Source organism: Poromitra crassiceps (genome assembly GCF_964638095.1).
Source record: "Poromitra crassiceps genome assembly, chromosome: 5".
NCBI classification, from domain to species: Eukaryota; Metazoa; Chordata; class Actinopteri; order Beryciformes; family Melamphaidae; genus Poromitra; species Poromitra crassiceps.
The window spans coordinates 61715882-61729374 of NC_139642.1; the positions used below are offsets into that span (position 1 = coordinate 61715882).

General features: G+C 40.5%; 1 protein-coding gene across 3 annotated transcripts in view; it reads left to right on the forward strand.

The window, feature by feature from the left end:
- tpst1 (tyrosylprotein sulfotransferase 1) overlaps window positions 1-10141 on the forward strand; it is a 101644-nt gene extending 91503 nt beyond the window's left edge. For 2 of the 3 annotated variants that reach the window (XM_083637005.1, XM_083637004.1), the window contains 3 exons: window positions 3326-3376; window positions 7165-7232; window positions 9665-10141. In XM_083637005.1, coding sequence (XP_083493131.1) covers window positions 3326-3376; window positions 7165-7200 — 87 coding nt within the window. In that variant the 3' untranslated portion in view covers window positions 7201-7232; window positions 9665-10141. The remainder of the gene's footprint in view (window positions 1-3325; window positions 3377-7164; window positions 7233-9664) is intronic. The other variant, XM_083637006.1, reaches the window with a different exon arrangement.
- Window positions 10142-13493: the final 3352 nt, after the last annotated feature.

A 13493-nucleotide genomic window follows, 5' to 3' on the forward strand; every position in this document is an offset into this window, starting at 1 on the left:
ACCTCCAGATGTGGTCAGGCAGATCTGTTCACGATGCATTTTCCTTATCCAGATAACATCCAGTCAAGATAACTTATCCAGATATAGATCACATTTAAAAACCAGGTGTCAATGGGGTGATACAGACCCAGGCCCAGCTCCTCTGCACAGGAGGCCACAGCATCTGTATTAATCCTCAATGATAATAATGCTGTTATGTCCAGAATTATTCATCTCTTTTTTTACAACTTTATTTGTACGTTTTTCATCGCAAAAATACTGAAATTGGACTGTGTGCAGACTGTGCACAATCATGACATGAGTGTAACCCCACCCACCACCCCCATACCAGGTGACCAATCAGGGTTCTCAATTAGATTGCAAAAGTGGAATTATAGTACAAAGATATTCATCCAAATATAATAGTAGAAAAAAAATCGAAAATAACGTAACCTAAAAATGTATAACACAAATACATACAGAAGACAACAAACTAAAAGCAAAATAAAAAACACTTATGATATTAAATTCACAAAGTTGTAGCTCTTGTAGTCATCATATCATTGTCAGATTAACATGTGTTGTCCCTGTTTGCCTTCATCAGCCAGGGCATCTGTCACCAGTCTGGAGAATACTGGAGCAATTCATGCTAGACACGTCTTCCATATGGATGTTCTATCCCTCTGCACCACGTACAAAGTCCCTCACTTTCTCCTCATTCAGCAGTAGCATGGCCTACAGTAGGTAGGAGGAGACCTTCTCCAAAGGAGGCGTTTTGACTTCTGTGATTTTGTGACATCACAACGTAACACTCATTTAATTTGCCCACTTACAGCGCCGCCCCGCCAACTGAATGTGGAAGACCAAACCTTGTTGTCTGTAGCAGAGCTGTGTAGAGTGGAAACAAATACAGAAAACAATCAACTGCACCAACAATGGATCTATCCCAACAGATTATCTGATCTGATCTGATGTTATTTGATGTCATCTGATCTGATCTTATCAGCACATAGTTAATGAGGGGAGAAACAGAGCAAATAGAGGCTGCACATGAGTTTTTTAACCTTGTTTTAAAGACCCAGGAGACGTGTTTTATACAGTTAAAAACAGCTATGGGACCTTTAAGCAGTAGAAGACGGCGAGCGAGCAGTGATCCAAATGCAAGTGCATTTTTATGGAGCCTTTCCCGTTCTTGAGTACGGCAAAAATGGCTGTTGGTGGGTTAGAAGGTACTGTCAGTTAGTGCCGTGGGTTAGAAGCTACTGTCAGTCAGTGGGTTAGAAGGTACTGTCAGTTAGTGGGTTAGAAGCTACTGTCAGTTAGTGGGTTAGAAGCTACTGTCAGTGGGTTAGAAGCTACTGTCAGTGGGTTAGAAGCTACTGTCAGTTAGTGGGTTAGAAGCTACTGTCAGTTAGTGGGTTAGAAGCTACTGTCAGTGGGTTAGAAGCTAATGTCAGTTAGTGGGTTAGAAGCTAATGTCAGTTAGTGGGTTAGAAGCTACTGTCAGTTAGTGGGTTAGAAGCTCCTGTCAGTTAGTGGGTTAGAAGCTACTGTCAGTTAGTGGGTTAGAAGCTAATGTCAGTTAGTGGGTTAGAAGCTACTGTCAGTTAGTGGGTTAGAAGCTACTGTCAGTTAATGCGTTAGAAGCTCCTGTCAGTTAGTGGGTTAGAAGCTACTGTCAGTTAGTGGGTTAGAAGGTACTGTCAGTTAGTGGGTTAGAAGCTATTGTCAGTTAGTGCCGTGGGTTAGAAGCTACTGTCAGTCAGTGGGTTAGAAGGTACTGTCAGTTAGTGGGTTAGAAGCTACTGTCAGTTAGTGGGTTAGAAGCTACTGTCAGTGGGTTAGAAGCTACTGTCAGTGGGTTAGAAGCTACTGTCAGTTAAAAAAAAAACTCTCGTAACAGGACAAGCCCCGTCTTTTATTGTCACACGAACACCACAACACATGCATGCGGCCACAACACACTCATGCTGACAGTGGCCGGTGAAAAGTGTCCTCTGCATTTAACCCATCCAGGCATGTCCTTTCCTCCGGGGGGCAGGCCAGGAGCAGTGGTCGCTTTCTCGTACAGCGCCCGGGGACCAACTTCGGATGTTGTCGTCACTGGTCGGATGACGATGACGATCTGATCTTCTGCATGTTTTTGGTGGAGGGGTTATATACGGAGGAACCCCCTGGGGGAGCACGGGGAGAACATGCAAACTCCACACAGAGAGAAGGGCCCTTACGACGAGATACCCCACCTGGGCAGTGGGCACTGAGGATATGGGGGGGAACACAACCACAGCGCCCACAGTGTCCCAGGCGAGAATCGAACTCAGGACCTTCTGACTGTGAGGCGACAGCTCTACCACTGAGCCACCGTGCCCCCCCCCCCCCAGTTAGTGGGTTAGAAGCTACTGTCAGTGGGTTAGAAGCTACTGTCAGTTAGTGGGTTAGAAGCTACTGTCAGTGGGTTAGAAGCTACTGTCAGTGGGTTAGAAGCTACTGTCAGTTAGTGGGTTAGAAGCTACTGTCAGTTAGTGGGTTAGAAGCTACTGTCAGTTAGTGGGTTAGAAGCTAATGTCAGTTAGTGGATTAGAAGCTACTGTCAGTGGGTTAGAAGCTACTGTCAGTTAGTGGGTTAGAAGCTACTGTCAGTTAGTGGGTTAGAAGCTACTGTCAGTTAGTGGGTTAGAAGCTGCGGTCAGTTAGTGGGTTAGAAGCTACTGTCAGTTAGTGGGTTAGAAGCTAACTGCTAACATGGAGTGTTTTATTCTTTTTGTTTATCATTTTGGAAATAAATTGTAATCCCCAATCTTTCCAAGTACCCCCTGCAATCTGCTCAAGTACCACTAGGGGTACACGACATACCCCTGGTTGGGAATCACTGATCTAGGGCATTCTGTGGTGACATTAGGATATATCTTGGCTAATTAATCAGCACATTGTTTTTTTATACACAATCCAGTCTGTCTTGTAGCTTTGCAGTCCACATATTGAATGAAGGTTGATGCTATGTAGCTTTGCAGTCCACATATTGAATGAAGGTTGATGCTATGTAGCTTTGCAGTCCACATATTGAATGAAGGTTGATGCTATGTAGCTTTGCAGTCCACATATTGAATGAAGGTTGATGCTATGTAGCTTTGCAGGCCACATATTGAATGAAGGTTGATGCTATGTAGCTTTGCAGTCCACATATTGAATGAAGGTTGATGCTATGTAGCTTTGCAGGCCACATATTGAATGAAGGTTGATGCTATGTAGCTTTGCAGGCCACATATTGAATGAAGGTTGATGCTATGAAGTTGTGGAGCGCGGCCTGATGTCTGCAGCCTCTAAAACCAGTGCTTTGTTTTTCCAGGTCTTTAAAGGTGAATTTCAGCTACCAGATTTTCTAAGAGAACAGTCACAGGTACAGTAACACTCCTGCCTGTTGTTCTGGAAGCTTGGTTTAGAAACGCAGCTTTTCATTTTATTATTTTATTTTTGTACGTGTCTGATTTGAGTGTACCCATGGAAGATCAGGTTGCAAATGTCCATCTTGCTCCTAGTGGCTCATCTCTTGTTGTTTTTGGCTCTGCTGCCTTCCACCTGTTTCCTTGTCATCTTAACGTTAGCAGCCTCTCGTTGTGTTCGTTTTAGCCTTTGCGTTCATGTCTTCTGCTCTGTAGCCATTAGCTTGTGCATTAGCCTCATTTCTGTTGTCTTGTTGTCCATTTGTTTAAGAGCCTCTTTACATGCCTGTGATCTGTGATCTGTGCTGGTGCTTTCATTCATGGCATTTTCATTCATGTTCATCGAAATGGGGCCTTCAGCAAGGAAATCAGGACTATTGTGATTTGTGACGTCTTTGACCCGACTTGCTGCGAGTCACCTACTTTGGTGTTTGAACAGGGTACCCGCGGGGTCTTAAAAGTATTTAAAACGGCGTTAAATTTTATATTCTCAAATAAGGCCTTAAAAGTATTAACTTTTGTTTACAAAATACTGAATCAAATAAACAAAGGTCTTGCATTTTTCTTGTCCCTTCATAGGATTAAATAAATACTGTAATGTCATAAATAACTGTCCAATGTATACATACATACTGTAGTCTTTTGAGAGCAGTGAGTGTGCACTCGGAAGTGTTCGTCTTGTTGACTCCGTCCTCGCCTGACTGCACTCAGCTACTTTCGTCTATTCTCCGTCATCTCAAAGGAACCTTGTGATGAAGCTATGTTAGCCCTGTCGCTAATGTTAGCTTTGATTTAAGTTTTGACAGTTTGCTAACGGACTTATCTGCACAGTTTCTTGTGCGAGCTCTGCCTGCAGACCACCTCCACTGTCAGGCCAGCTCCACCTCAGGTCTCTTCTTGTCAATTATTTTGAACTCCCAGTAACGTTACCGTCTCAGACGTTCTGTCAAACTCACCACAATTTCAGCTCCAGTCTCATTAAATTAGATGTAAGCTCCAGTCTCATTAAATTACATGTAAGCTCCAGTCTCATTAAATTACATGTAAGCTCCAGTCTCATTAAATTACATGTAAGCTCCAGTCTCATTAAATTACATGTAAGCTCCAGTCTCATTAAATTACATGTAAGCTCCAGTCTCATTAAATTACATGTAAGCTCCAGTCTCATTAAATTACATGTAAGCTCCAGTCTCATTAAATTACATGTAAGCTCCAGTCTCATTAAATTACATGTAAGCTCCAGTCTCATTAAATTACATGTAAGCTCCAGTCTCATTAAATTACATGTAAGCTCCAGTCTCATTAAATTACATGTAAACTCCAGTCTCATTAAATTACATGTAAGCTCCAGTCTCATTAAATTACATGTAAACTCCAGTCTCATTAAATTACATGTAAGCTCCAGTCTCATTAAATTACATGTAAGCTCCAGTCTCATTAAATTACATGTAAGCTCCAGTCTCGTCACAGAAGTAAAGAACAGATTCAGATTCAGACAACTTTATTTATCCCAGAAGGGCAATTCAGCTTCACAGCCTACCCAACACCTTCAAAAGCTCACAGTGAGCTACAAACTTCAGACATGACATGACGTAACGTAACAGCATGACATAACATAAACAAACAAATCATGTCAGAGATAACAGGTCAGTTTAATATAAACATGAACAAGAAATAAAAAGTCTACATATATTTCTATATGTAAAGACATGAGAACATGTATAAGAAATAAAAGATATATATCTATGAACGAGCCTAACCTGTTCTTCACAGACAGGATACGTACAGCCTGTTGTGCGCTCATATAAGCGAAGGCATTCATTTAAAATGACTACCGTCTGTGTTTAACAGCCTGACAGCTGAAGGGAAGAAAGACTTGGAGTACCGGTTAGTTCCCCTAGGGGGCGCATGGTAGCGCCGGCCTGAGGGCATCAGAGCAAATTCACAGGGTTGTGAGTGGTGAAGTGTCCTCTAATTAATGATGTAGCAAAATGTTTAAAGCCCGCCTCCACTGTATCTTGTCAGTTTTAAGATATCTCATGTGTAGCTGAGTCCTGACCTGCTCTGCTGATTAGCCACAGTGCTCGTTAGTGTATTTTGGGCTCAAAGTCCTAAACATAAGCTGTTGGTAAAAACGGGTAATGACGTCAGACATTGTAGTGGTCTGAATACCGATAACCGATATTAACATTGTTGTTATGGCCGATAACCGATATTTACCGATGTCGATATGATCTGTATAAAACCACATTTTTATGATCATCACATTTTGTACATACTGAAAAACACATCTTAACACTGGATTTGAAAACGTTATGCATTTCTTTATTTGCAAAGCCTTTGGAAAAGCCCATAAATCATAGATTTACTGCATTATTTCATATCAATGTGAAGAATTTGGCTGATAATGATAACCGATATTAACATTGCAACATCTGACCTATACCGATATGACCGATATGTTAAAAAATGACTAACATCGGCCGATACCGATATGATTGCAGATATATTGTGCATCCCTAATTCAGATAATACAGTACAGTATACAGCTGGTGTTAGCTAGCTGTAGCTGCATAGCTAGCTACGTTAGTTACGTGGGTGTAAAACGCCACTGAATGACCAGTTTGATATAACTGTTTCCATAAAGCCCACCAGCTTTATATCTGTTGGCTACTTGTTGATATTATAACAATATTGGGGCTTTAAACTAACGTTTTCGGGAGATGCGGGCAGACTGTCATATCCGTGAGCGTTTCCGGTATTTCCGCTCTGGGCGCAGACAAAGAGTTGAACAGAGAGAGAACAGCGCTGAAGTCATTATGCTGCAGTGGAATAATGAGTGGAACAAGCTATTACCGGTAGCTTCTGTTCTTATCAATGTAAGTTCTTTAGTGTAAGTGATGACGTGTGTTGATACAGCACACACACAGGTACGTTTCCATAGAACATCAATGGGTGTAGCCTACACAGAGATGCAATATTAGAACAATAGAAGTTGAGGAAAAGGCACTGTGAGGTCATGGAGAGTTGGGGACTCTTAATGCAACAAATACACATTAATTTGATTTGATGTTAGATTACACACACACACACACACACACACCTCACAAAGTTATTGTGTATTAAATATGAATTTATTATAATAAAATGTTTTATTAAATTGAATTACTTGGTAAATATTTATTTTATAGGGCTTAGAATCCATAGGCTACTGACTTTCCATTATATCCTTACCTTCACACTTTTATGGCAGTGAATTTGCCATTAAATGTCATTCTAAGTGGTATTAAAAAGGTCTTAAAAAGACTTAAATGTAACTTGGAGAACCCTGGGGTGTACCCTGCTGAAGACAATCAACATGTAGTCCCAGACTTTGCTAAACAGATCCCAGATGGTCTCACCCACTAGTTCTCAGCCTTTTTCATGTCAAGGAGGCCCCCTTAACTGATACAAATTAGACTATGGACCCCTATTTAATAAGATTCTGTCCCAGGGTCCCCCATCTGATATTTTTGTTGTTGCTTTTAGATGTTGTATTACAGTGTATGAAACCCATGACCAAAATAGTCAGTCATGTATTCTGTAATTGTTTTATTTATGGATGGAATTATAGTGAAAATAAATGATTCCCCTTTTTGCTGGGGAGGCCCTGGAACCCCCCTCAAGGACCCTACTTTGACAAACACTGATCACTGATCTAACCTCTCTGCTGTCTGTGTCTTCTGTCTTCTGTTACTCCTCACAGATCCAAAAGTCTGCAGAGAGGCCAAACCCCAGTTAGGAGGAGGGACGTGCCATCACCACAACACACAGGTAAGACTGTACAATATGAACCCACTGAAGTCTTCAAATAAATCATCTATATCTAAGGCCATAAACGGTCTTAAATCCTCTTATTAGAGGTGGTTTCCCTTGTATACTCTTAGATTGTAAAAGATGATGCACGTCTCTCCATCAATACCTGTCAGTCAGCAGTCAATAAAAACACAGGAATCAAACGTCAGCAGCACACGCCCAGCTACGCATTAATCAATGTGCGCCACCACAGTTGTCTTGTAGAAATGTGGCTTTTCAGCGGTGGTTTGCAGATATGATTTGTGTTATATGGATGGAGAGACTCAGGTTCCTGAGGACCAACTCACTTGCGATATTTTTATATTTCTGGCCTACCTCGACGAGGTCAGGGACGGCGGGAGATTCGCCTGGCTGATCTCCCATGGACTTCCCCTGTGCAGGATCCCATTCATAATAACATCTATTTATTTTTTTATTTTTTTCTATTTTTACAAGCACGTTCACCATGTTGTAGTATTGGTGTGTGTGTGTGTGTGTGCACGTGTGTGTTTTTGTTTTGTTTTTGTTTTTTGTTTTTGTTTTGTTCCTGTCTGAGTTTGTTTATTTTTGTATTTTGGCGTTATAAAAAGGGGGGGGGGGGGAGAAATGTCAAGAAAGTGACTTTTTATTATTTCATAATGTTGATTCTGTGATTTGTAAAATGCTAAATCCCAATAAATATAAAAAAATAAATGTCAACATTGAACTGACAAAGCTCAGCAAGAATCCAGCCCTTCAGCAAAGTGGAATTTATGTGTCTGGAAAAACATCCAAACAGGAGGAGAATGTGACCGTGGCTAGGGAACAGGCATGGAGATGCCAATTTTGCGAGAGGTATCGTCAAACTATTAATTAGCCTCTACTAGCATTTAGCATCTATACTGATATGATCATGTAGCATTTCCATTGGTTGTTATCAGACGTCGTCATAGCTGTCTGTCACCTTAAATTTCGGACAGTCAGAATTCGTCCTAGAATATCTTTTGTCGCTTTTGTTGCTTTTTTATTTTGGGTGTCTGAAATTCAATTCCACTTTGCATTTAAATAGCCTATTTGTCATATTTAGGCAATTACCGGTAGTTGAAGTCTCGGTAGAAAGGAGATGAGAAAATGCAGAGAATAGATCTCATAGGTTACTGGTTTATAAAAATTGATCTCATAGGTTACTGGTTTATAAGAATTGATCTCATAGGTTACTGTTTTATAAGAATTGATCTCATAGGTTAGTTTTATAAGAATAGATCTCTTTGATTCTACAATTTCCTCCCCAAATACAATATGTAAATGACACACACACAAAAAAAGAAATCAGCTGTTTGTTTTAAGAAGCAGCAGGTTAGTTAGTATAGTTCTATATAGTATAGTACATTATAGTATAGTATAGTATAGTATAGTATAGTATAGTATAGTATAGTATATTATATTATAGTACAGTACGTTATAGTATAGTATAGTATAGTATAGTATAGTACAGTATAGTATAAAATCTGTGTCAGCCAGCAGAGCTCTGATCCATATTTTTACATGGATTTGTGGAATGCTCTACATAATTGTCAGTCCTGTCCTACTGTAGCAAACACTGCAACAGGAAGTGAGCTGGGGTTCAATTTAGAATGTTTATGTTAAGTTAAAACCATCTATATTCTGATTGGCCAACCTACCTGAGGTGTGTTGCTGTTGACTAACAGGGCACCGGTCCATTTTGTTGATTTGAAACCAGATGAACTGGCGCCACCTTGTGCCAAAAAGACATTACTGCACACATTCCTGTTGGATCATGTTTTTTGGCCAAAGCTCGTAAATTACTTTAGTGCGTATTAATAATAACATAATTTAATTCTTCTTTAATTCTTGAGGAAATATTCCAAAACAAATGAAGACTCACTGTAACCTTCACGCTAACACTTTCTATGAAGGTCATGTCTATAATGCATTATGAGCACATTCATAAGAATGTATTACGTTCAGCATTCATAATGCTTTATACCTCCATGCCAAAGTGACAACAGTGTTTGAAAGAGGAATATTTTTTGTTTTACACTTTACTTGCAGCCAGAAAATACTGCTCACAAATCCTCATCACTGTCTTATAGTATCATATAATTGCTAATGACCTTATAATGCTGTCATTTTACTTACAGCTCACAAGTCCTGCTATAGCATATTATTGATGTGTATTATAATACATTATGTCCACCACTTTATAAACCTTGTTATAAGTTGCTATGCATGATTATAAATGTTTATAAAGCAAATGCATTACAGACATGACTTTCACAAATTGATCATTCTAACCTTAATTTGAGTGGAAAACATCAACAAACCAGGAGAGAAGAAACCTTTTTGGTGATGGAATGACTATGACTGAACAAAAACTGTTTAATGACACAGCACATTTTGATCTGTTTCAGAACATGACTTGGTGCAACAGGAACAGAAGCTGATGGATGTGGATGTGTTTTGGACCTCCTCAGGTCCACTTTAACTGGACAACGTCCTCACCAATGTGAGCCCCTCCGCTGGGGGCTGCCACCACTCTGTCTATATGGACTCTTTGCCTTCCATGTTGTTACTGTAAATATGTTTGTCACAACGGTGACCACAGAATGTCTGCTGATTTCTATTCTTTTTTTCTCATCACATCACGCTCATCTGGACTTTTAGAAATGATTTCCTGCCTATATAATGAAAAAAACAAAAACAAATCTGTGATTCTGTTGTAAGAAACTGCAGTGAACTTAAAAATCGCAAGAAGTATTTATGGATGAAAGTTAGCTTTTTGAAGATGCAATATCTATTTTAATGTTTAATTTTTTCATGCCTTTGTATTGTGCAATGTCATGAGTACTGATGTACAAGATCAGTTTGGAGTATCGACCGTGATAAACAATGGCTTTTTTTTTAACCTTTGTGTGTCATTTTTCCTCTGCATGAAATATCTTACTTTAATCAAAGACAAATTGAGAGTTTTGTCCATACGGGCACAATTGGCCGTGTCTGCGGGTGGGAAACCATATTAAGGGTATGTGTCCTGGTTGCTCCACTTTGCTCAATGTCGCATCACTGATGATGTCATAGACATTGTGACATTAGGGGTGTCACGATACTCTCAGTTCACGATACGGTAACGATGCGATACGATATTTTAACAATATTTTTTTGCTATCGATTTGTAAGTTGAGGGGGCATCCTCCACACTAATTTGAGTAATTTCACCATTTTCATCCTCGTGTCTGTAACGTCCCTCATCTGTTCAAACAAAGCAATGAAAAGGAGAGCGAGCATGCAATCACATGCAGATCATTGCCACCATGTTCAGCTTATTTTTATCGTGATATGAGATTTCATCTCAACGATACATATTGTCACGTTTTGATATCGCGATATATTGTGGGACGATATATTGTGACATCATCAGCTACATCATTACTGACCAAAATCATCACAAATCTCACAATGTGGCACCAAAAACGTGACCAAAATCGCAGACAGATGCCACATTGTCAATTTTATGTATGACGATGACGATTACAAGCTGGTTATAAGTCAGTCGAGGTGGTCATTGTATGCTTTAAGTAATGTGAAACATTTTCAAAAAAAGAACACAAAACGTAAAATGTATTTAATTTTTCAACAGGTAGACAGACTATTTTATTTTACATGATCAACAAATGCAAATCTCTTGTAAATCTCTGTATATGTTCTTTGTAACAAAGTGCTCTTGCAAATGAGAGTTCGCTCTCAAGGACCCTCCCCTGTATAAATAAAGGTTAAAAAAAGGGGGGGTATCAACTTTCAACCTTAGAGAGATAAAGGGGAGGGGGGAGAGTATCAAATCAAATAAGCAATTTGATATATGAGCCATATACCTTCAGGCATAGACCATCATTGCTGGGGGGTGCGTGGTCAGCATGGGGGAAACCATCTGACTGTCATGACACCTTTCTGCCATTTCCCCCCACGGCCGACTGCATAGCCCATATTAAATACATATTGAAAGCCTTTAAGTTCTGCCAACAAAGTTATGCTAAAATGTAAGGTTTAGTATTACATTGCCTGAGCTTTAATGCAGTGGTGTGGACCCAGATGATATGTACAGGTGTAGTGGTGTGGACCCAGATGATATGTACAGGTGTAGTGGTGTGGACCCAGATGATATGTACAGGTGTAGTGGTGTGGACCCAGATGATATGTAGAGGTGTAGTAGTTTGAACCCTATCTTATTTCCTGTCACCTATTGCATTAGCAAACATTGCAACAGGAAGTAAGCTAGGGGCAATTTTGAATGTTTATTTTGTCAAATTAAAAGCATCTATACATTAACCCGTGAGGCACCTCATATGACATTAACCCCCGAGGCACCAGCTCATACCACATTTACCCCCGAGGCTCCAGCTCGTACAACATTATCCCCAGAGACGCCAACTTATATGACATTAACCCCAGAGGCGCCAGCTCATACCACATTAACCCTGATATGCCAGCTCATACAAATTTAACCCCCGTGGTGCCAGCTCGTACAACATTAACCCCCGAGGTGCCAGCTCATACCACATTAACCCTGATATGCCAGCTCATACAAATTTAACCCCCGTGGTGCCAGCTCGTACAACATTAACCCCCGAGGTGCCAGCTCATACCACATTAACCCCGAGGCACCGCTCATATGAAATTAATCCCGGAGGTGCCAGCTCATACGGCATTATCCCCAGAGGTGCCAGCTCATATGAAATTAACCCCAGAGGTGCCAGCTCATATGACATTAACCCCCAAGGCACCAGCTCATATGACATTAACCACTGAGCTACCAGGTCATACAACATTAACCCCCGAGGCGCCAGGTCATATGACATTAACCCCTGAGGTACCAGCACATACAACATTAACCCCCGAGGTGCCGCTCATATGAAATTAACCCCAGATGTTCCAGCTCATACGACATCAACCCCCGAGGAGCCAGCTCATATGACATTAACCCCCGAGGCGCCAACACACAGACACACAACGGGCCAACAAGAGTCCCACCAAACTAGGCTTGAAGGATGTGTAGCGGCCTGATAATCTAGTTATATTATATTTATACATATCGCCGCTGTCGTTCCAGGACCTCGAATTTCCAAAACAGATACTTTTCAGGAAGTAAAAAAAACCTGTTTGCTCTTAAACTACTGAACCAAATGTCGTCCAAGTTGGCACATGTCTTAATTATAGTTAGTTTCCCGCTGAATGTGTCATTACTTTATAAATATCTTACCTGGATAAGCTCAAATGATGTTGTTTATATTATCAGTCCGACTTGGAAGCGCTTTCTCACGGCCAGTCAAGCGGGAGAGAGTCACATACTCATGCACGAGCCCCCAAGCTCCAGGCCGCGGGGGCGCGCGCAGGGGCAGCAGAATTGCCCCTCGCCTCTCATGGCCGAATGGGGGCTTTCGCATGGGGTGAGAAATAGTCTGACATAACGTAACGTTAACGTTACTTTATTCTCGTCAGAAAGCACTCCGATTTGCATGTTAAAACAAGTTTGCAGCCTAGGAATAACTGGAAAACATTTGATTGATATATTAACGTCAGAGGAAGCCAGGATTAGTCAAAACGATATGAGAAATACACAGCGCGTCTGCCGTGTGTCTTTTCCGGGTTTATTGTCCTGCGTGGGGGGGTACACACGGAGGTAGGGGGGGAATTTCGAGGTTTGACTGACAGATTGAGGGCGAATGGCGTTACGAGATTTACTCACAAGCTCGTTTTAATGCTTTTCCATTGGTTGCATTTGTTAAAAACCACACAGAGACGTGAAGGGTGACCAATGGCATTGATTCATGACAAAAAATAAAAAAGTGAAAAAAGGCACATTCGAGGTCCTGGAACGACAGCGACGATATATTATATTAAGCATAATTGTGCTATGAACATGAGACTTCATGTCTATGTTATCATTAGTATCATATATACTGGTTTTATATAGTGATAAGCAACCAAGTGAAGGATCAAATTGAAGTTACTGTCTTTTTGCTTGGTATCACCCCTTATTATTTTGCAGACAATGCAAAGCCAGAGTAAGGTAACTTCCAAATAAGGGTCAAAGGTCAAGTTTGAGATAAAAAAAAAGTATGTAGATAAATAACTACATTAAATAAACAAATAATTAACACATTTCCAGTTTTCTTCCTACAATACATTTGGCTGGACAACAACAAAACTTTAAAGTCATTTTTCTCAGTTCTACACTCTGGCGAG